General features: G+C 48.8%; 1 protein-coding gene across 2 annotated transcripts in view; it reads left to right on the forward strand.

Moving 5' to 3' along the window:
- Positions 1 to 22690, forward strand: part of IGDCC4 (immunoglobulin superfamily DCC subclass member 4) — a 41290-nt gene that overhangs the window by 5343 nt on the left and 13257 nt on the right. For both annotated transcript variants that reach the window (XR_010746325.1, XM_066344481.1), the window contains exons 2-9: positions 4525 to 4875; positions 5571 to 5712; positions 14861 to 14997; positions 16344 to 16484; positions 19902 to 20057; positions 20777 to 21190; positions 21757 to 21921; positions 22467 to 22604. Coding sequence is in view for 1 of the 2 variants with exons in the window: in XM_066344481.1 (XP_066200578.1) it covers positions 4525 to 4875; positions 5571 to 5712; positions 14861 to 14997; positions 16344 to 16484; positions 19902 to 20057; positions 20777 to 21190; positions 21757 to 21921; positions 22467 to 22604 (1644 nt within the window). In the remaining variant the exon portion in view is untranslated. The remainder of the gene's footprint in view (positions 1 to 4524; positions 4876 to 5570; positions 5713 to 14860; positions 14998 to 16343; positions 16485 to 19901; positions 20058 to 20776; positions 21191 to 21756; positions 21922 to 22466; positions 22605 to 22690) is intronic.

The raw sequence follows: 22690 nt of genomic DNA on the forward strand, positions 1-22690 counted from the left end.
ATGGTGTCATGGAGAATTGCCCTAGATCAAAAACAAGTTGTAAATCTGTTGGACCCTGAAGTTCAGAAGTGACAAGGCATTGATGTTTGTGGCAAGTTCTTGGCTTAATTAAGGAGGCATCTCGGCTTCCTTCCCCTCCCCCGCCCCACTTCTTGCCTGAGATTTCACTGAAAAGTGGAACCCTGGCTCACACCAGGCCCCTGCAAATCCCATAAAACAGCACTGAGCGGACCCTGGACCTCAGCAGTGTATCTCCCTTCTGCCTGCGTTCCAGTTGGCCTCATACAATCAAATTTATCCCGTAAGCAGGGAAAATAATCTATCAGAAGGAGAGTGAGAGATGGCCTTGGGCCCCCAAGCGCAGAGGCTCTGTGTCTCCGGCGGGGTCTCACCAAGAACACCAAGGAGGACTGTGGGAGACGGAGGGCTCTCGAGGCTGCAGTCGGGAGGCAGCAGGTATCCACTGTCTCTGCCCCAGTCCTGAGAGGCACAGCTGAGAAATGCTTGTGGGAGAGGTTCTGGGGGTCAGCCATGGCAGTGGGCTGGAGGTGGCAGGAAAGAGGTAGCCACAAAGCCACTGGACAAACAAGGCCCACTCCTTAGAACATCACTTTCACTAAAAGATTTGGTGGTGTAGGAACCACGTTTATATGAAAACAAACATTGCTGTATAATAGAGCAGAAGGTACAACATGCCAAAGGTTTAAAATAAAACCATCTTGGGCCGTCAGCAAGCCTCCTGAATATGCTCCCCTCTGCTGCTGGGAGAATTATGGTGAAAATGAGGCACGTGGAGGAGACTCTTCATCTTTAAAACTGCAGAAATGAAGGCTGAAAGAACAGGAGTGGACCCAAGGTCATACAACAAGTGATAGACTTAGGACTCTGACTTTAGGTCAAGGCCTGTTCTACCAAGTCCCATTGTCCATCTAGACAAGAGAAAGCATGGGTGTCCAAGTGGCTGGGTGGTGTGAGACTCAGGAAAAACTTCTGGGGGAAGACAGGGACAGCTTTATGGAGGGCTGGTGCCCAAGCTGAGCCCTAAGGATGCGTGTCCTGGCCACAGAAACTGGGTGGGGCACTGAGGCAGAAGGAAAGCTCTTATTCAGGAGCAGCTGCCTCCCAGAGAGATGAGACCCTCCTTCTGGGCCTCATTTCCCCATCTATAAAGTGAGCAATCTCAGGCTTCCTACCGCGGGCAGGCCTGTACCTCCCTACTGGTTTCCCCGTTCTGCCTTATTGGGTGCTGCTGGGCTCCTCAGAGGTGAGGAAGCCAGACATCTGCTGATCCATGAATATTCAGGAAGGGAATTGGAGCCTCCTCTGGGCTCCCCAACCAGCCGCCGGCCCCTCTGGCCGCCGTCCTGCCCGCCAGAGCCCAGGCTGCTGACATACCCAGCAGCTGCTTGGGCCCCAACTGTTCACATTGTTTGTTCAGCGCGGCAGGGGATTTTCCAAGCCCCGGACATGCTTTGGTGGGGGTGGGGGGGGGGTGGGGGAGACTGCTGGAGGGCTCAGGGATTCTTGTCATGTGGGGCTTTTCTCCCCTGAAACTCAAACCGACTGCTCAGTGCCTGGAACCGGGCAACTGGAAGCCACTGGGCTGAGAGCCCAGACTTGCCTGCATTTGAATCCTAGAATCTAGGGCCTCAGAGATAGAAGGGACTGGATGTTAAGAACAGTGATTAGCATTTGTGCAGCCCCCTACAGCTTTAAAGAATGAGCTCCCATTCCTTGATTGATGCTTACTAGGCTCTGAGCTGGAGCCCTGGCTTACGTCATCTCGTTTAATTCTCCCAAATCTGTCAATATCATCTTCATTTCACAGATGTGGAAACTGAGGACCAGAGAAGTTAAGTGGCTTGTCACACAGCTGTAGGTGAAAGATCAAGATTGGTACCTTGATCTTCTATGCCAAGGTCAAATGCTCATTCCACTACAATGAATGGCCAGCAATGATGGATGTGAATGTCAATTTGGTTTCCCCAATTAGAATGGAAACTGGGTGAGGGCAAGGGCTGCCTTCTTCCTGCACCCACTGGTGACGCTGAGCCTTACTGTGTGGCTGGAGGTGCCAGCAGAGCCTTCATGAAGGATTAAGCAAGGCAGGGATGGGGGCCGGGTGAGAAAGGGAAAGGGAATATGTCAATAATATTGTGATAAGATTGTATAGTGACAGGTGATTACTAGAATTAATGGGTGATTACATTGTAAGGTATAAAAATATCGATGACTCTCTTGTACATCTGAAATGAATATAACTAATATAATATTGTATATACCAACTACACTTTAATTAAAAAATAAACAAAATGTCCCTTCTCAAAAAGAAAAAAAAGAGCAAGAGAGGGAAAGAAAGAAAGAAAGAAAGAAGGAAAGAAAGAAAGAGAAAAGAAAAGAAATAGGGAAGACAGAGACCTGGTTCAGGCCCTATCTGTCTGTCTGTCTGTTCTTCACTCTGCAGGGTCAGACTGCAGGGTCACACTGCTTCTGCCCTGCACTCCTTATCTCAGCCAGTCAGGCTTCTCCCCTTAGTCTTCTTCTCTGAGGGAGGTGAGAAGGGAGCCTGGGACAGACAGGGGTTCTAAGTCTGGGTGTAACTGGGTGTAAGTGTCCAGGTTTCAACAAGTGTGGCAGAGATTGGGCTGCATGTGTTTGAGTGTGGGAGGTTGTATCTATATCTTGTGTGTATGTCTAGATGATGCTCTATGTTTCTTTAGCAATAGGTATATCTAATTCATTAATAATCCTAAAATCATAGCATCTCAGACATCACCCGTTACATTTGAGTAAACTAAGGCAAGAAGAAGTGGCTGGCCCACAGCCACACAGCTAGACTATGACAGAGCCAGGTCTAGAACTGAGGGTCCCTACTTCCCTAGCCATTGTGCTTTCTGTATGCCCCACACGGCTCTGTCAGCCCAGACCTGCCTTGTAATGAGTAGGGGCCATTGTCCCTGGTGGAATTCTCAGATACTCCATTCTACCCTGAAGGAAGGAATCAGGTCAAAGGATAAGAAGCAACCTTGGGCTACTGAGCTTTTATGGGACAGGGAGGCAGCAGGTCACCCTTCTCAGAGACACAAGTGGGAGAACCAACCATCTCCCTAGGAATAATGGTTCCCTGGGCGCTGCTGAAATGTTGGTTAAAATAATAAATATTGACCTTCGTGTGTTTTTGTTTTGTCCCTGGGGTGGCATTTCCTTCCTCTTCCTCCTCCCTTGGAAATAAGGGCAGTACTGGAGCTGCAGGGCCTCCTGGGGCCCCTGGAGAGAAAAGGTCTCTGGCTTGGTCAGGAGACTGGCTCTGGTTTGCTGCGTGGCTTTGGGGAAATGAGCGGCAGGGGGAGTGGCCAGCTCCTGCAGCCATTGGGGCAGAAGTGGGTAGGGCGATAGTGGTCAAGACATCTGTTAGGTTCCAGGCAGGGAGTGACTAAACCCTGATTCTGAGCCAGCTCAGGCTCCGGGCTGTACTCCTTTCCCCCATCATCTCAGTCAGCGCTCACCACAGCCGTGTCAGAAGTGGACAAATCTGGTGTTTAGTGTAGTCACAGGCTATGTAACCATCACCACTGTCTAATTCTAGAACATTTTCATCACCCCAAAAAGAAACCTCATATCCCTTCACTGTCACTCTTCATTCTTCCCTCTCCCCAGTCCCTAGCAACCATTAATCTATTTTCTGTCTCTATGATTTGCCTATTCTGTACATTTCACAGAAATGAGATCATATAATATGTATCATTTTGTGACTGGCTTCTTTTACTCAGCATAAAGTTTTCAAGGTTCATCCATAGTGTAGCATGTATCAGTATTTCATTCTTATTTTTAGTGAGAAAGAGAGAAAGAGAGACAGACAGGAAGGGAGAGAGATGAAAAGTATCAACTGGTTGTGGCACCTTAGTTATTCATTGATTTCTTCTCATATATGCTTTGACCGGGGGGATCCAACCAAGCCAGTGACACCTTGCTCAAGCCAGTGACCTTTGGGCTCAAACCAGCAACAATGAGATCATGTTGAGGATTCCACGCTCAAGCCAGTTGACCCCACACTCAAGCTGATGAGCCCGCACTCAAGCCAGATGAACCTGTGCTCAAGCTGGCATCCTTGGGGTTTTGAACCTGGGTCCTCAGCATCCCAGGTCGATGCTCTACCCACCGCGCCACCACCAGTCACACTAGTACTTCATTCTTTTTGATGGCTGAGTAATATATTTATCTACTCATCAGGTGATGGGCATTTGGGTTGTTTCCACTTTTTGCCTATGATGAATAATGTTGCTAAGAACTGTGTATTTTTGCGGGTGAGGACACTGAGCAGCTGGGGAAGATGGGCATGGAGAGGTGTAGCAGTTTGCCCAAGATCACAGTAAGGGACAGACCCAGGGTCCAAACTCAGGTCTTCCTATGAGACCTCTTTCTCCACAATTTGCCCCAGCCCCTGCATGGGTGACTCAGGAGCTGGGGGTTGTGGGAGGCAGGAGGACACACACTGATGGCTCTGGTGCCCCGTTCTCTATGCAGGGGATCTGCCATTGCCCCAGGAGACAACCGTGGAGCTGAGCTGTGGAACGGGGCCAGTGCAAGTGATTCTGGGCCCAGAGCAAGTGGCAGTGCTGGACTGTAGTCTGGGGGCTGCCGGTGCTGGACCTCCCACCAGCGTCACCTGGAGCAAAGACGGAGGTGCCCTGCTGGAGCACCGCCACCTGCGCCTGCTACCCAACAGCTCCCTGTGGCTGTCCCAGCCCCTTGCACCCAATGGCAGCGATGAGCTGGCCCCTGAAGCCTCAGATGTCATTGAGGGCAGCTATTCCTGCCTGGCCCATGGCCCCCTCGGAGTAGTGGCCAGCCAGGCTGCGGTGGTCAAGCTCGCCAGTAAGTGCCCGTATCTGGGGTCTGAGCTAAGACCCGGAGGCCTGGGGTGTGGGGAGTGGGATCCTGATTAGTTAGCTGCACAAGGGCCTACCTCGGGCGCAGGGCCCCCTTCCCTGCCTCCCTTCCTGCTCAGTGGGTCCCTCCCTGGTGTTGTTTGCCTCCCTGTTCATTAGTCCCGTTTCTCCACACCTCTGTTCTTTCTCCTTTTTTCCCCCATTGAGTTCGAGAGTCTAAAGTTGTGTTTTCCTCCAGGAAGCCTGCCAGAGAGGCTTGTAAGAGTGTCAGGGTCACAAAAGTGCCTACCCAGGGAGCTCCCACCCCACAGCAGGTGGAGTGTATGGAGTCAGGCCCCACTGTCCAGCCTACCCTTTCGGGGGCTCTAAAGAGGCACAGATCACCGTGAAGTTCAGGCCAGAAGACATGTGCATCTTACTGTAGTCAGACCATTACGCTGATGGGAAAGCCTGGGGACACTGGCATTCACAGCATCTGACCAGTAATGACCACTTCTTATCTTCTGGTGACCTGTGTCCAACTGTGTCTCTGTTGATCTGAATCTGCTCTGCTTTTGTTTCTATCCCTCCGTGTTTGTGTGTGTGCGCGTGCATTTGTGTGGCACTGTCTGTGCACGCGGTGGCTTCCCTGTCCCTGCTCGTCTCCTGCCCCTGCCTGTGTGTCACTGTCCTCATCCTCAGCACTCGCAGGCTTCTCTCTGCATCCGGAGTCTCAGACAGTAGAGGAGAATGGGACAGCTCGATTCAAGTGCCACACCGAAGGGCTGCCAGCACCCAGCATTACTTGGGAGAAGGACCAGGTGACAGTGCCTAAGGAGCCGCGGTGAGTATCCTGTAGGGGAGTGGGGCCCAGTGGGCAGGCCAGATGGGGCTCAGGGATTCTTAGAGTCAGGGTGGCTCCATTTGCCCAGACTTAGGAGCCAGCCACTGCTGGATTCTCAGCTCATTTCTGGTCTCAAAGAGAAGTTGGGCAAGAAGTTTTTGCTCCAAGGGAGGAAAGCCAGCCCCTAAGCTCCGGAGCTTGGGCAGCGAACAGTGAGAGTCCTTCGGCGCATCTCTAGTCCACCCACTTGCGTTACTGAGGAGACTGCGGGCTGGAGACAGGTGCTCTTTATCCAAGGGCACACCCTGAGTCATTGGCAGGATGTCTGTGGTTTGTTCAAGGCCCCAAGGCTGCTGGAAAGGTATTCTCTTTGCAAGGTTCTTCTGGAGTTTCTACCCCTCTTCCTTCCTCAGTTGCATCCAGTGGGTGCAGCCTTTGATAAGTGGGCTGTGGAGCTCCTTCCTGCTTCACCCTCCTTGCTCCCCATGAAGTCCATGGGCAGATGGAGCTGTGCCAGGGAAGAATTTCTATTTTTTTAAATTTGTTTATTTATTTTAGAGAGGAGAGGGAGGGAGGGAGGGGGAGAGAGAGAGAGAGAGAGAGAGAGAGAGAGAGAGAGAGAGAGAGAGAAAGAGAAAGAGAAAGAGAAAGAGAAGGCGGGGAGGAGCAGGAAGCATCTACTCCCATATGTGCCTTGACCAGTCAAGCCCAGGGATTCAAACTGGCAACCTCAGAGTTCCAGGTTGACGCTTTATCCACTGTGCCACCACAGGTCAGGCTAGGGAAGAATTTCTAAAGTGGAAAAAGAAGCAGAGGCTAGATCCCCTGTGGCCTCCTGCATAGGCCCAGGTGTACCTGCTGCAGGACCAGAAAGCACAAGGCTCATTTGCATGCAGTCTCTGAGTTGATCTCGTGACTCAGTTGTCACCCCGTGGATTCTTACACCTTTGGATTGTGGCTTCCCAGGCCTGTCCCAGCCGCCCTGCAGCCCTTCCCTACGTCTCTCTAGCAGTGGTTACCACTTCACTCCCGGTGGAGGCGGGCTTCCTTAGCCTCAGAAACTCGGGTTTTCAGATCTCCCTGCCCAGGGACTAACCTGTCTTGAGTGTGTTGCACCGTCCCGGCTTCTCTGACTTTGCCCATGTCTAGGTAGGGGTGAGAGTATAGGAGAAACTTCTAGGTAGAAAAGCCACAAGATACATCTCTGTGACAGTTGTGAAGGCAAGAGGTCAAGATATAAGCGACCCTGTTGACTTTGGTGATTGGTTAACCCCATTGGTCTTTAGCAAGTCCCTTCTTCCTCAGCTTCATTCTCCTCTTTTGTAAAATTAAACGAAAAAATAAAAAATGAAAGGGCTGGATTAGATCATGGTTTCCCAAAGTGTGTTCTTTGTAGAACACTAGGCCCTAAAGAGACTTTCTGGAAAAAAAACTATCCTGTTGTCAAGGTCAAGAAACTGGCCATAATTCTCCCTCTTGGAATTGACAAGGCACTGACAAGTCCTGTACTGAAAACCTGTTGAGCTTGTTTAACCAAACGCTTCCCAGACTCATCGGCCCAGAGCCCCTCTGGCAGCATTCGGTGGATGAACATTCTAGGGAGTGGACCATAGAAAGACTGACAGTTTGTTATGCCTGTCAAATGTGGGGCTTCTCGCTGCTGTTCGGTGGGTGCTTCCTGGGAATTGCTGGGCTAGTGAGAGCCCACTCTTGACAGCCCCCAGAGAGAATGAGAGAGAGCAAAAAAAATCTCCGTGTTGAAAGTCACAATGGGCATCACTTCATGAGAGCTGCATTTTCTCAATCATTCCCATCATCCTTCAAGGTAGCTACTTTGAAGTATGACCTCTTTTAGCTTATATTCCTTGACAATGCATTTTCCAAATTCACATAAATAAAAAAAGAACAAAAATTACTCATTATCCTGTCACCCATAGAAAGCCACTGGTAGTTTTGATGTTTGTCCTCTGGACTTTTCTTCTATATGTTTATAAATAGTCTCTTTATAAATTTGAATTATATTGTACATACTGGTGTGTTTTTTTTTTTGGTCCAGTCACCTTTTTTTTTTCAAAACAAAAATGGGATTATATTTCAACTTTTTTTTTTTTTCACTTAACACATAATAAACATCCTTCTAAGATCTGTACATATGGCTGTGGCAGATATTATCCAGATTGTTACATGAGGGGACCGAGGAACAGAGACAGAAATACCTTGGCTCAGGTCACACAGCTAGTACCCAGAGTGTCAGATGCCAGAGCGCTGGCATGGATGACACACAGCCTCTCATGATTTGGTGGCTGGGGTGGAGCAGCTACAGTATGAGGAAGTTCCTGCTGCAGGTGAGCTTGGAGATCGGGCGGTCCCACTGTGGCTCAGAGCAGAGAAGTCACTTCCCCAAAGTTTCTCAGCAAACAGTTGGATTCAGACCTTGCCTCCCAACATCTATATAGTTCAGGCATCATTCCATGAAGCCACAGGCCTCTCCCAGGAGCCTGGAGCTGCCAGTTCCTAAGCTCTGGGAGTGTTTGCCCCAAGTCCTCTGAAAAGTGATCCTCATCTATAAATAAGCCAGTCTCACATGTCCCAGTACATTGTGTGGGGGGAATAAAGAAATGTCTAAAACAACAACTTGATTATGCCCAAGGTATGTATTTTTACACATGCCCAGATATAGTACATGTACAAATATGCTATTCGTAAACTCAGCCCAGGGGTTTGAAGGAGACCATATGCCTCGGTGTAGGGTGTGCACATGTGCAGTTAATAAACACACTCTGAAAAAAGAAAATAAATAAACACACTCTGTCAGGGTGTATGTGCATATTTTTTAAAGTGATTGTGAAGACTAGACCCTAAGGCAATCCCTCGGTACTTATTCTAATTTCTAATGATAGGGGATAATTTTTCTTCCCTGGGAACCATTCATCAATGTGAGCAATGTTTCCCAAAATCCAGGCATTCATAAACCCCCTTTATAATTTTAGCCATCCCGAAACCATTTATACAACCACTTACTTAATACGTTTCTTTAAATCAGCTCTCTTTTGTAACTTAACACATACTAAAGAGGAACATTATCTCACTGCAGTAAAATGGAAAACCAGCAACGCTTACCATAAATAGAAGGTGGCCGTAAAAATAAATACATAACCGCTGGAATAAAAAAAAATGTGTCTGGATCCATTGAAATCATTTCGTTATCGCCATTCACTCACACTCTAAAACCGTGGCACTAATGGACCTACATACCTTGGGCTCCCTAGTCCAGTCCTCGGCCCTGCCCATTTCCCAGTGTCTGTCGAGTCCAGCAACATGGTGTGACCCTCAGCTAGTGTCCCTTTTCCCCAGAAAGATCTCTGCAGGGTTTAGGGTGGGAGCGCTTTGGCCTTCAGGAAATTCAGAGCAACTAGGTCTTTTCTTCTGTGTTCTTGAATCCCTGAGTCGAAGTGGCCTTTTGCGGGAGTGGGGAGCAGGCTCCAGCTCAGGCTTGGAAAGAGGATTCCTTCCTTTTAGAAAGAGGTTGCTGTTCATTCTATAAGTAGCTAGTTTGTTTTATTTGCAATTTGAATTAATTTTAAATGATAAAATATACTAACTTAAGGGGGGAGGAATCACCTACAACCTGGACATAGCTATTATCATTTTGATTATTCCTTCCAGTCTTTTAAAATATATGTACCAGGGGGAGGGGCACAAAGAAAACTAGATAGAAGGTGACAGAGGACAATCTGACTTTGGGTGATGAGTATGCAACAGAATTGAATGACAAGATAACCTGGACATGTTTTCTTTGAATATATGTACCCTGATTTATTGATGTCACCCCATTAAAATTAATAAAAATTTATTTATTAAAAATAAAAAATAAAATATGTGTACAAGGTTTACACCATTGTAAAGATGCATTTACAGTTTGTGATTCATAGATAGTGTTTATGTCCATTATCTAATGTGAGCTCATAAGACATTAAAAGAGTCAGGGTTGCAACATAGGCAGGACAAAAATTATTGAACCCATTTTTCAGATGAGAACCTGAGGCGCAGGCATGTGATGTCACTTGCTAAACCACATGTGTTGGATCTCCTTCTCTCCACTGTGCCGCAGAGCCCGGAGATACAACACAAAGTGTGCAAGAGCACGTGCTTTTTTCTATTTAAATTTTTTAAAGTTTTGTATTTCCAAACTAATAAATATTCACTGCAAAATATTTTTTTAAAAAACACAATAAATAAGTCCCCTGTGATCCCACTTCCAGAGAAAACCTCCGCGAGTGATGGGAGCTTTACCACCCTTGACTTTTGTGTGTATATCCTAACATATCATTTATTTCTGTCCCAAAAATAGAAGTTGCTTCATAAACACTGTTTTGCAACTGCTTTCCCCACTAACCAATATATCTTGGACATCTTTCCAAGGACAGAGCTTCTAAAACCACACTTCAGCAGAACAGAAAAGATTTTAGATGGTTTTATCTCTGTTGGCTGTAGCAACAGCACATCTGAGGAGAGGCTTCACTCATTCATCCAACACACAAAATTCAGGAAATGTTACTTGTCAAAAGAGCTATTGGCTCTTAGGTACCTGGAGCAGAATGTCCCTGGAAAGACCAGGGAACTTTGGGGTTAAGAAGTGTGGGCAGCTCCTGTCAGGATCCCTGCAGGCAGTCAGCCAGCCAGACTAACGGAGGACAAAGGGTCTTGAATGCAGAGTGTATGAGGTGGAAGAGACCTGGATGGGAATGGGGTCTTTGTTTCCCAAATAAGTCCTGCTTATCTTTCCCCCCTTGGCCTTTCCCATCAAATTTTCTGTGGCTGCAGGCTGGGTCCTGGCCCAGGGTTTTTACCTCCAACCACCCTTTGCTTCCTGTCCCTTCTCCCCGACTGGCCCAGCACGGATGTGGGCAGCTGTTGGATCTGAGGGTGAGATGCTGGGGCAGAGGTGGGTTTGCCTTTCAGGTGAGGGAGAGAGTGATGCAGGTTTCTGTTGTGTTTTTTTTTCTCTAAGTCTTTGGGCTCCAGTAGGTTTCCAGGCCCATGGCCAGAATTCTCTCAACACCCTTGAGCTAGTTCTCATCTCCTGTGCATAAATTTTCTTATGCCCCGTGTCCTCACAAGCTAAGGGATCTTCTTCACCAGTGCAGAGCTGCCCTATTTCCTTTCTGGCCTTGGCCCAGCCCACATCCAGGGGCCAGCACTGTTTGCTCTCTTGAGAAATTAGCACTTTCAACCTCAAGCTGACCCTGCAAGGATCACAGTTGGAGGATTCAGGAGGACCCACTCATTCCCTCATTCCCTACTTGGGCCAGAATCTGCCACCCTGTCCCCCACGGGCACTTCCCTGCCCTGGATTGCTTTGTTTCTTAAGCAAGCTCTCTGGGCCTTCCCAGCCTGAGCCACGTTCCAACCCACTAACCAAGAGGGCAGAGCATACCACCTTCATCCATCCTGTCCCTCCTCGGTACTGGGCATGTGGACTGGGGCTTGCCGGGGGACCCCATCCCTTCCATTGGCATTCTCAGCCATCTAAGTGCTGCTGAGATAGGCAGGTGGGAAGAACATGGGGCTTGGTACCAGAAGACCTGGGTTCACGTTTCAACTCTACTCCAGCTATGAGACCCCGAGAGAATTCCCTGCTCTCTCTGAGCCTTAGTTTGTCACCAATAACATGAAGGTTGTGATCCCCTCGATTTTGGGGGCTTGTTTTGAGGGTCCGATGAGAAAGTGTGAATAAAAGGGAGGAGGAACATATAGAAGGTTATATAATAAAAGTAAGTCCTCTCCTACTTTCAGCTCCCAGATCCCAGTTCCCCTCCCCAGAGACAACATCATCAGCAGGACATCCAGTGCCAGCATATATGTACATATCCCCCACACACACACACACTGTTCTGCACTGTACACATTTGGAGATCTTCCTATATTGACACCATGGAGCTGCCTCCTTTGTGACAGCTGCCTAGCATTCCACTGTATGATGTACTCAGATAGATTTAGCTAACCCTCACCCTACAGATGGACACTGGATTGTTTTTTCAGTCTTTTGCTATTAAAGACAATGCTGGAGTGAGTATGGTTGAACATATGTTTTGTGTACATGTCTCAGAATATCTGTGCAATAGACTCCTTAAAGTGGTGCTGGGTCAGAAGGCATGTGCAAGTTGAAGATACCACCAGTTTGCCCTAGATTGACATGGCTACCAGCAGTGCAAGAGTGCCTTCCCCCTGTTCCTTCATCCAAGTAGTGTGTTATCAAACCTTCTGATCTTTGCCTATCTGATGGGTGAAACTGGTATCTTATAATTCTAATTTGTATTTTTTAAATTCACTGGGGAACAATTTTTTTTTTCATTTTCTGTTCAATGAGCTTTTAGAACTGTTTCTATATATCTCTGCATCGCTGATTCCAAATCTGAAATCTGTTTTTTTGGTGCATGCTCTAGTTTTTATGCAATTTTAATTTCTTTTTGTTACAGTTAATGGCATGCATTGGTTTTTTTGTGTGTGTGTTTTTTTTTTTTTACAGAGGCAGAGATAGACAGGGACAGACAGACAGGAACGGAGAGAGATAAGAAGGATCAATCATCAGTTTCTCGTTGCACGTTGCGACTTCTTAGTTGTTCATTGATTGCTTTCTCACCTGTGCCTTGACCGTGGGCCTTCAGCAGACTGAGTAACCCCCTGCTGGAGCCAGCGACCTTGGGTCCAAGCTGGTGATCTCTTTGCTCAAGCCAGATGAGCCCGTGCTCAAGCTGGCAACCTCGGGGTCTCGAACCTGGGTCCTTCCACATCCCAGTCCGACGCTCTATCCACTGTGCCACCACCTGGTCAGGCCATGCATTGGTTTTATTTTTGGGTTTTTTTTTTCATTTTTCTGAAGCTGGAAACAGGAAGAGACAGTCAGACAGACTCCCGCATGTGCCCGACCGGGATCCACCCAGCACGCCCACCATGGGGCGATGCTCTGCCCATCCTGGGCGTCACCATGTTGCGACCAGAGCCACTCTAGCACCTGAGGCAGAGGCCACAGAGCCATCCCCAGCGCCCGGGCCATCTTTGCTCCAATGGAGCCTTGGCTGCGGGAGGGGAAGAGAGAGACAGAGAGGAAAGCGCAGCAGAGGGGTGGAGAAGCAAATGGGTGCTTCTCCTGTGTGCCCTGGCCGGGAATCGAACCCGGGTCCTCTGCACGCTAGGCCAACGCTCTACAGCTGAGCCAACCGGCCAGGGCACCATGCATTGGTTTTTAAATTGGAGTTAAAGGGCAACGACTCTTAGATTGAACATAACCACAAGGCAACTAATATTTTACAAACATCACTTTTACATAATTGTAGTTGTTTTTAAATGTAAAAAATTATTATCTGATAAAAACACCCTCTTGTTTTGTTTTAAGATTGAATCATGGTTTCTTTGAGTAGGCGTAAATGTAAGAATAGTCCTGACACCTTCTGTTATATATGTGGCTCTTACACACTTCAACGTCAAAGCGTAATATTTCATCATTTGTGACACGTGCATATATTGCCTATTTTCAAGTTCCCCTTGGCGATCAAGACAAGAATTGGGCTCCTCACATTGTGTGTCATAATTGTGAGGAAATGCTTCATGACTGGACAAAAGGAAAATGCGGAGGAATGCCTTTTGGTATTCCCGTGGTTTGGTGTGAACCTAAGGACCACAGCAGTGACTGTTATTTCTGTCTGATCCACACAAAGGGCATCGGCAAGAAAAAACGGCATATGATCGCATATCCTAATATTCCTTCAGCAATACGACCTATCCCACACTCTGAGACACTCCCGGTTCCAGTTTTCAATGGTTTTATTTCTTCTAAGGACAAAGAAAGTGAACATGGTAATTAAGTGTATTTTGATAAGGTGCTGGAGGAAATGGTTGTAGAATCTGAAGGGTCTTCTTCTGATGCCAAGCAGTCATTAACCCCTCAGCAGTTTAGTCAACCCAAATAGAATGACTTAGTAAGAATGACATAAAAATTGTCCTCGACTTTCTGAAGTATGAGGAGCATAACTGGATCATTTGTATGGTTCTTAAAGTGGTAAATTTCCTGCTACGACAACAGAGAGGTTTCACGAAGTATCCTTGCTTTCTGTGTTTGTGGGACAGCTGAGCTTGGGAGAAACACTGGACACTGAGGAATGGCCAAAACATGAAGCTCTGGAAGTAGGGATGCAAAATATTGTGAATGAACCTGTAGTTAATTGAGACAGGATCATTTTCCCCCCACTTCACATCAAACTTGGCTTAATGAAGCAGTTTGTTCAAGCTTTGAATAGAGAAAGTGAATGCTTTCAACATATTATTTCTGCTTTTCCTGCCTTGTCTTTCGAGAAGATAAAAGCAGGTATATTCGATGGACCTCAAATTCGAACCTTCATACGTGAAGAAGAATTTGCCAGGAAGATGAATAAGGAGGAGAAAGCAGCATGGCAGTCTTTTCTGGCAGTTACAAAGAACTTCCTTTTTGGCTTTCTGCGACATTGGATGTAACACGAGCGTTAAGATTCACTTCCTGAACAGTCACCTTGATAATTTTCCTGAAAATCTTGGAGCTGTTAGTGATGAGCAGACTACTGCTGGGGTATCAAACGAGATTGTCCTCAACAAGTACACAAATGCAAGAGCTACAAACACAAATTTTTGCCTGAATAGAATATAAATAAGTTTTGCGCACATTTTATGATTAAAATAAGTGTTTTAATATGTTCTATTTCAAAATTGTAAACAAATTCTGATGCAATCATATCTTTTAGTGTATGAGTGTATTTGCTGCATTATATAAATTATTATATTTTCACAAAAATGATGCCTAAGAAGACATTCTATTTCATTGTTAAACTAAATGTTGAAAATTTTACAATAAGATGAAAACCTAAAATCTTGAATTGCAAAAAACTGTAGCTTACAGAGAAAAACTAATGTCAGATTTGAGATCAGCACACTCGAATTAGGTAAGAACAAGTGTTTTTGTGGAAGCAACAAAAATTTTATTCCCCTGTGTTACGAGTAAGGCTTGAAAGTGAGACATTATGTATTTCAGGTTGGAGTGGGGAGGCCCATTTTGAGCATGTCACCTGCCCTGCAGAGCTCCTGCCCACCTCACAGGTGCCTTCTTCCCCTTCCCAAGGCTCATCACTCTTCCCAACGGGGTTCTCCAGATCCTAGACGTTCAAGAGAGTGATGCCGGTTCCTACCGCTGTGTGGCCACCAACTCAGCCCACCAGCGCTTCAGCCAGGAGGCCCTACTCAGCGTGGCCCGTAGAGGTAAGGGAAGGGGGTTGGCTTTTGGTGGAAACCAGGGTGTTTTTGGAGTCGGACACCTCAGAATTTGGAGGGGCCTCAAGAGGTCTCAGCCGGGTCGTCAAACAGCTGATGGAGTCTCACTCCCATCAGACAGTAATGAAGCCCAGAGAAGGCACTGCCACCCAGCAAGTTGGGGAGTCCTGGGGCTGGATTCCCAATGCAGGGCTCTCTTCCTGTGGAGGCCCTGTGGTCCCTTGGGTTGGTTGGAGCATACAGGGCTGGATACAGGGGTGGAGAGGTAAGGCGTCTGAGGAGGTGTGACAGTGCCCTGAAGCCCTGACCGCTGCCCCTCCATGTGCCCTGGGGGCTCAGGGCACTGGAGGATTTGTCCCTCACTGCTTACTGTGCCCTGCGAATCTGGCGCCCTGCAGTCTAGTGTTTCTGTCTTCTCCATTTCTCTGAAAATCTCCCATCTCAGGGTTTTGCAGGAGGAAGGTCACAGGCTTTGAGGTCAGAAAGGCCTGATTTGAATCCTGGCTTCTTTACTCACCATCTGTGTGACCATGGGCTGGTTATCAAATGTCCAGCTCTGGGAGGTTGTGAGACTAGCTGAGATAAGAGTAGAAGGTGCCTGGCATGGATCTTACGTCAGGACTGCCGCAAGAGCCTCTCACTTGCCTCCCTTTTCCATGGGTATCTCCCCTGCCCATCCCTACTCCTCCGCACATCTCCTCCCATCCCCCTGCATGGGCTCCCCTCTCCCCCCACCACTTCCTGGGGGCTTAGCTAGTGAGCTTGCTCTCTTGGAGTCCGTTTGCTCTCCTTCCAGCGCCTGGGGTCTCTGCCTCCACCTGCTGGACAAACCCAGGTATTCACCACGCTGACCCAGGAGTCCAAGTCACACTGAGAACTTGGCAGGAATCAGTGCTCAGGGAGCTGCCAAACTGGCAGAAACTCGAGCCCACCCCCTGCCTTTCACACATGGGAACCGGAGACCCTTTGGAGAAAGGATTGGTCTAAGGTCACACAGCAGGATTATGATGATGATAATAAGTGCTGGAACTAAAAACCATGACTGTGGATGCCGAGTCTACTCATGACCCTGACGGTCCTCTACCTGGAGAGTGGGTTCAGTGTGGCAGGGAAGAATGGGGGTGGTGTGCTGGAGACCAGGTTATTCCTCTTCTGGATCCAAGAGAAGAGCTCTGAGTCCCAGTCCCAGCTCTGCAGAACTATGTGGCTGCCTTCCCCATCTGTCGGGTGGAACCTTGGCTGCTCTCTCACCTGACTCACCAGGGGAATCCCGGGAGGTACGCAGATGAAGATAGCGCGTGGTAAAACACACTGCTGGTCTATCCTCTCTCCAGGGTCCCTGGCGGCTACCAGGGGGCAGGACGTGGTCATTGTGGCAGCTCCAGAGAACACCACAGTGGTGTCTGGACAGAGTGTGGTGATGGAATGTGTGGCCTCTGCTGACCCTACCCCTTTCGTGTCCTGGGTCCGACAGGGTAAGTGGAGGGAGGGAACTGGAAGGGCATGGGAAAGGAGGGGTGTGGCACTTCACGTTTCACCAAGTCACAAAGTTATATGGGTGACCCCTTCAAAGTCAACAACCTTTGGTGTGGCAAGCACTCCTTTCCCAGAGCTGAGGATGGGACCTAGACAAACTTAATCAGCTGTGTAGCATTTTTCCTTCACAACGCACTTTGAATTTGCCACTCCCAAAATTGTTACGGAGGTCGTACTTAATGTGAGCACTAGCTTCTCAACCTTCCTTGTTTCACTCCTCACAAAAGTGTTGCCAGTGAGTGTGTGAGAGCTGGAAAGGCGCCCCACAGCCCGTGAGTCAGGTGGAACCAGGCCCCCACAGCTGTTCTGTTTAATTACAAAGCTGCCTCTTGGTCCACCCAGTGTGCCTCTGCCTTTGTGTGCCTGGCTACATGCTGGGCACCGTGAATAGAATACCCAGATGAGAGACACAGGAGCCCTCTGAACTCACAGTCTGGGTGAGGGAGATAAGAAACAGCCATGAAGAAAGGCTTGACGGTATCAGGCAGCAAGTAATAAGTGCCAAGTGGGACTGCGTTACAGGAGATGTTATCAGGGAAATGAGAGCCCTGGGCCAACCGTCACCTGGCAGTCCACTAAACACTCACACCCACCCTCCTGCCTGAGCCTGCAAGAGCGCCCTTGGAGGAGGGGAGGAGCCAGGACTATTATTGCCAATAGGCAGAGGAGAAAGCTGAGGTTGAGAGGCAGGTGGAAAGCCAGGATCCACACTGTAGAGCAAGTCCACTTTCTGCTATACCACTCCCTACAGTCCTGTATGGAAGAAAAGCAAGCGTAATTTTTGTTTCCATTTGTCGATAAGAAGTGACTTGTCCCAAGCTGATGGCAGAAATAAGACTTAAACCTAGCCCTCTTTACCCTTCTTCACTGGCTCAGTCTGTTACCCTATATCACCTCTTTTTTTGTAAGTTTCTATCTCACATTCCAAGAGCACATAATGAATACATAGAGTTTAAAGAAAAATGGCCCTGGCCGGTTGGCGCAGAGGTAGAGTGTCGGTCTGGCGTATGGGAGTCCCGGGTTCGATTCCCAGCCAGGGCACACAGGAGAAGCACCCATCTGCTTCTCCACCCCTCCCCCTCTTCTTCCTCTCTGTCTCTCTCTTCCCCTCCCACAGCTGAGGCTCCATTGGAGCAAGGTTGGCCCGGGTGCTGAGGATGGCTCTGTGGCCTCTGCCTCAGGCACTGGAATGGCTCTGGTTGCAGCAGAGCTATGCCCCGGATGGGCAGAGTGTCGCCCCCTGGTGGGCATGTCAGGTGGATCCCGGTGGGGCGCATGCAGGAGTCTGTCTGACTGCCTCCTCGTTTCCAGCTTCAGAAAAAAAGAAAAATAAGAAACCTAACACCTATGTATCTCCTCCCAGAGCTCTGATGAGATAGAACAGTTCTGGAATCTGCACCTCCCTCACCTGCAGGGCCTCACTGGACTTGTGACATTTGCCCAGTTAGGGGGATCCTGGGGCCATTGGGGATCTCATACTATTATTGGGATAACCCTGTGATGTTGTCCAGGAGTTGTAATATCAATGTTTCTCAGATACTGACCATGTGCTAGAATGACCCAGAGAGCTTATTAAAACTGCAGATTCTTTCCCTTCATGCTTGGAGAATTGTAACCCAGGAATCAAGTGCCCTAGTCTTTGCTACTAAATGTGTGATCTTTGGATCTACCAGCTGGGCTTAGTTAGAAGTGCAGAATCTGGGTCCTGCCATAGGGCCTCTGCATCTTAGGGCTCCCTGCAATTTGAGACTTGCTGTTCCAGGGGATCCTGACACCTATAGTTTTGGCACTCACTTGGAGAAGCTCTGCTAATAACACTCCTGGACAGACCCTGAAAGGATTTCATTCCTTATTCTGAGCGCAATTTCTTTTCTGGGAATTTAACTCTACTACGTCAGGGGAGGGACATTTCTTTTATTTTCTTCTGGTTGCAGAAGTTATATGTGTTCATTTGTAGAAAACGAGGGAAAAGCAGAAAAATAACACCATTCAGAGATAAAAATGAATATGTATGTGTATTTTCTTCCAGATTTTTTCTATACACATGTACATTTCCCCCTGAAATTGAGAGCATGTTGAATTTATAAGTCCTATTTCATTCAACATTATCACATAAACATTTCCCCATCTTTAAAACGTTTTCAGAAAATAATTTTGACTATATGATGTTCCATCATTTGAATGTAGCTGTAATGTAATATTCCAGTTCCTACTACTGAATTTTAAAGTTCTTTTGAGTTGTCCACTATTTCAGTTAACACTACAGTGATCAGCCCTTTTCACACCTCTCCAGGACAGGTGCCCGTAAGAGGAATCCCTGGCTTCAAGGTTAAGGTGGAGCAGGGGTATAGTCTTATCAGCATTTATCCTTTCTCCTGCATTGCAACTAACAGTTTAAAACAGTTTCCCAGCCTGACCTGTGGTGGTGCAGTGGATGAAGCGTCGACCTGGAATGCTGAGGTCGCCGGTTCGAAACCCTGGGCTTGCCTGGTCAAGGCACATATGGGAGTTGATGCTTCCAGCTCCTCCCCCTTCTCTCTCTCTGTCTCTTTCTCCTCTCTCTCCCTCCCTCTCTCTCTCTCTCTCTCTCCTCTCTAAAAATGAATAAATAAAATTAAAATAAAAAAAAATTACTAAAAAAACAAACAAACAAAAAACAGTTTCCCAATATGCTAGGTGAAAAGGAACACCTGTATTTTAATGTGCATTTCTTTGATTCTGTTAAGTTGAACATTTTTTTCTTTTTGGCCATTTGTATATATTTTTCCCTGAATCTTCTGTTCATATCCATTAGGCAAGGACTTTTTTTTATTATTAATTTTAATGAGGTGACATTAATCAATTAGGGTACATAGGTTCAGAGAAAACATCTCCAGGTTAGGCAAGGACTTTTAAAATGGTTTTCATTGCACATTAGGATGAAAATCTTTGCACATATTCAAATCTTTGGTTTCGGTCAGACCTTTCCAGCCATAGTTCATCATAGATACTGGGCTAAGGCCATACAGGAGTGTGTTCTTCTTGGGAGAAATAAATTTTAACGACCATGGTAATAAATGACTAGTGTACTGAGCACTTATTATGTACCTGCATTGTACCAGAGGTTCTCACAGAACTTACTCATTGCACTCCACAGCAGTCCTTCCAGCAAGGGACTATCTCTTCATTTTACATTGGGAGACACTGAAATTCAGAGGGGATCACTAGGCTTGCAAGTGAAAGAACTAGGACTACAACCAGGGACTGACTGTTATGGTCTCATAACCCGGGTGTACAGAGAGCCCCAAAGTTGGGGAAGTGGATAGAGGGGCAGTCCTTACCTCCCCCCTCCAGAGCTCTTCCTTCTTCTCCCCCAGACGGGAAACCCATCTCCACCGATGTCATCGTCCTGGGCCGAACCAACCTACTGATCACTAGTGCGCAGCCCCGGCACTCTGGCATCTACGTCTGCCGCGCCAACAAGCCCCGTACGCGCGACTTTGCCACGGCCGCCGCCGAGCTTCGCGTGCTGGGTGAGGCAGGGTGAAGGCTGGGGGAGTTAGGTGTGCCGGAGACCAGATTGGGGCGCATTAGCTGGGGCCAGGGAAGAATGTGTGTGTGTGTGGGGGGGAGGGGTGAAGTGGGCAAATTGGCTGCGGTTGGAGGGACTGAGAGTCATCCTGGAGGATGAAAAAGGGGTAGGGCTGGGGGAGGGGTCGAGATGTTGGGGAGGAGTGTTTAGTGAGGGGGGCTGCGTGGAGGGAACAGACTACATCATTGGAGGAGGGGAAGCGGTGGAAAGAGATTGGAGGATGGCGTGGGGAAAGCTGGGTCAGGAAAAGAAGAAGGGTAATTAGAGCTTGGGTGATTGGAGGATGGGGCTGGGTGGGATTTAGGTAATGAGAGGGGGGACCGACGTTAAGGGGGAGAGATATAGTAGAACTCTGAGTGGAACTAAGAAAACTGAGGGACAGGATTGTTCAGCACAGGGATACTGTAGAGAGGAGTAAAAACAGCACGTGTGGAAAAGTAGGTGATACAGGAAGAAGTTGGGTTAGACCAGGAGGAGGGGAGGCTGAGGAGGCCTGGTCAGCGTGGGCTGGGTAAATGGGGAGAAGACTTACGCTGCGCTAGAGTATCTGGGGAAAGGGGTGAATCGGGGCGAGTTAGAGAGATTAGGGAATTTGGGGGAAGGGGCAGAGCCCCTAGTGGCCGGAGCGCGCGGTCAGGTCAGCGTCCTTCTCGCCCGCAGCGGCCCCTGCCATCTCGCAGGCGCCCGAGGCGTTGTCTCGGACGCGGGCCAGCACCGCGCGCTTCGTGTGCCGCGCATCCGGAGAGCCGCGGCCCGCGCTGCGCTGGCTGCACGACGGCGTGCCGCTGCGGCCCAACGGGCGCGTCAAGGTGCAGGGTGGCGGTGGCAGTCTGGTCATCACGCAGATCGGCTTGCAGGACGCGGGCTACTACCAGTGCGTGGCGGAGAATGGCGCAGGCACAGCGTGCGCCGCTGCGCCGCTGGCAGTAGTTGTGCGCGAGGGTCTGCCCAGCGCCCCCACGCGGGTCACAGCCACGCCGCTGAGCAGTTCTGCGGTGCTGGTGGCCTGGGAGCGGCCCGAGCTGCACAGCGAACAGATCATCGGCTTTTCCCTCCACTACCAGAAGGCTCGGGGTATGTCTGCGGGGATGGGGGTTTGGGGGGGTGGGTGGGAGGGAAGTAGGAGGGAGACGCCCCAGCAAAGGCCCAAGTAGGGATGTTGCGAGGGCGGTGACTTGGTTGACCGACGGGTTGCCTGTCTGCTACCTTTGGGGCTAGTATAGCATGTGGTGGGAGCCCACCGGAGACACCACGTAGATATGGACTACATTTGGTGCTCGAGGGGTCAGTGTGTGTCGTACATTATTCTTCAGTCACAGTTTATGAAAAAGGAGGGCTAGGATGCTTCTCCTCCCAGGGAAAATGCCCCTGGCATTCCTGGAGCCAGCTATTCAATGCAGTAGATGTCACTTCAATTAGATGCGGGAAAGAACTTCCTGACCAGTGGCGGGATTAATACAGAGAAACTAGAAGCCAAGAGAGTTTATACTCTTCAATGCAGATTATCTGGGATGATTTAGCTACAAACAGACTATTCCCGAGATTGGGACCATATGAAAGGCCCTTAGATAGCCTTCAGCTGGTGGGCCCCTAGTGGTGTTCCTGTGATGGTCCCTTTGTCCCCTGTGTCACTGCCCCAGGCATGGACAATGTGGAATACCAGTTTGCAGTGAACAATGACACGACAGAGCTACAGGTTCGGGACCTGGAACCCAACACGGATTATGAGTTCTATGTAGTGGCCTACTCTCAGCTGGGGGCCAGCCGCACCTCCACCCCAGCGCTGGTCCACACACTGGATGATGGTAGGGCCTCTGAACCTGCAATGGGCACCTTGGGGTCCAGAGAATTCCCTGGGGGTGGTAGCTTGGCTTCTCTACTAGTAAATGCCAAGGCATTTTTACCTGCCTTGTGTCATCCTTTGTATCCTAAAAGGGGTGGGCAAAGGTTCTTTTTCCCAATTTATAGTTGGGGAAACTGAGGCCCAGAAAATGAGAGTGACTTGCCCAGGGTCAGTAGGACAACTGGGACTTGAGAGATCTCAGCTTGTGATTCCCTATATCATATGGCCCTTTTCCCCTGACACCCACATACCACCCAGTCAAGCAGGGACCAGTGACTTTAACCCACTGGATGTGGAAGATTGTACCCTAAACCTTTTTCAGGGTGGGGAGTATGTCTCCTCCTCTCCAGCTTGGGGCTCCCCTGAGAGGCTCCCTTTCCTCCCTCAGATCCTGGTCCTGGTCCTACTTCTGACTTGCTGTGTGACCTGGGCAAGTCTCTGACCGCTCCTGGGCCTCACCTTCCACGTCGGTGGAGCAGAGCTCATGCTGATGTTCTTCTGTCTCAGTCCCCAGTGCAGCACCCCAGCTTTCCCTGTCCAGCCCCAACCCCTCGGACATCAGGGTGGCATGGCTGCCCCTGCCTCTCAGCCTGAGCAATGGGCAGGTGGTGAAGTACAAGATAGAGTACAGTTTGGGAAAGGAAGGTGAGTGGAGGCAGGGTGCTGGCTCCACCTGGCTGGGAATTGTCTGTGAGGAGTCGCTCAGAGCCTCTGAAGACCTATGTAGAGTG

The sequence above is a fragment of the Saccopteryx leptura genome, chromosome 6 (assembly GCF_036850995.1).
Source record: "Saccopteryx leptura isolate mSacLep1 chromosome 6, mSacLep1_pri_phased_curated, whole genome shotgun sequence".
Classification (NCBI taxonomy): Eukaryota; Metazoa; Chordata; class Mammalia; order Chiroptera; family Emballonuridae; genus Saccopteryx; species Saccopteryx leptura.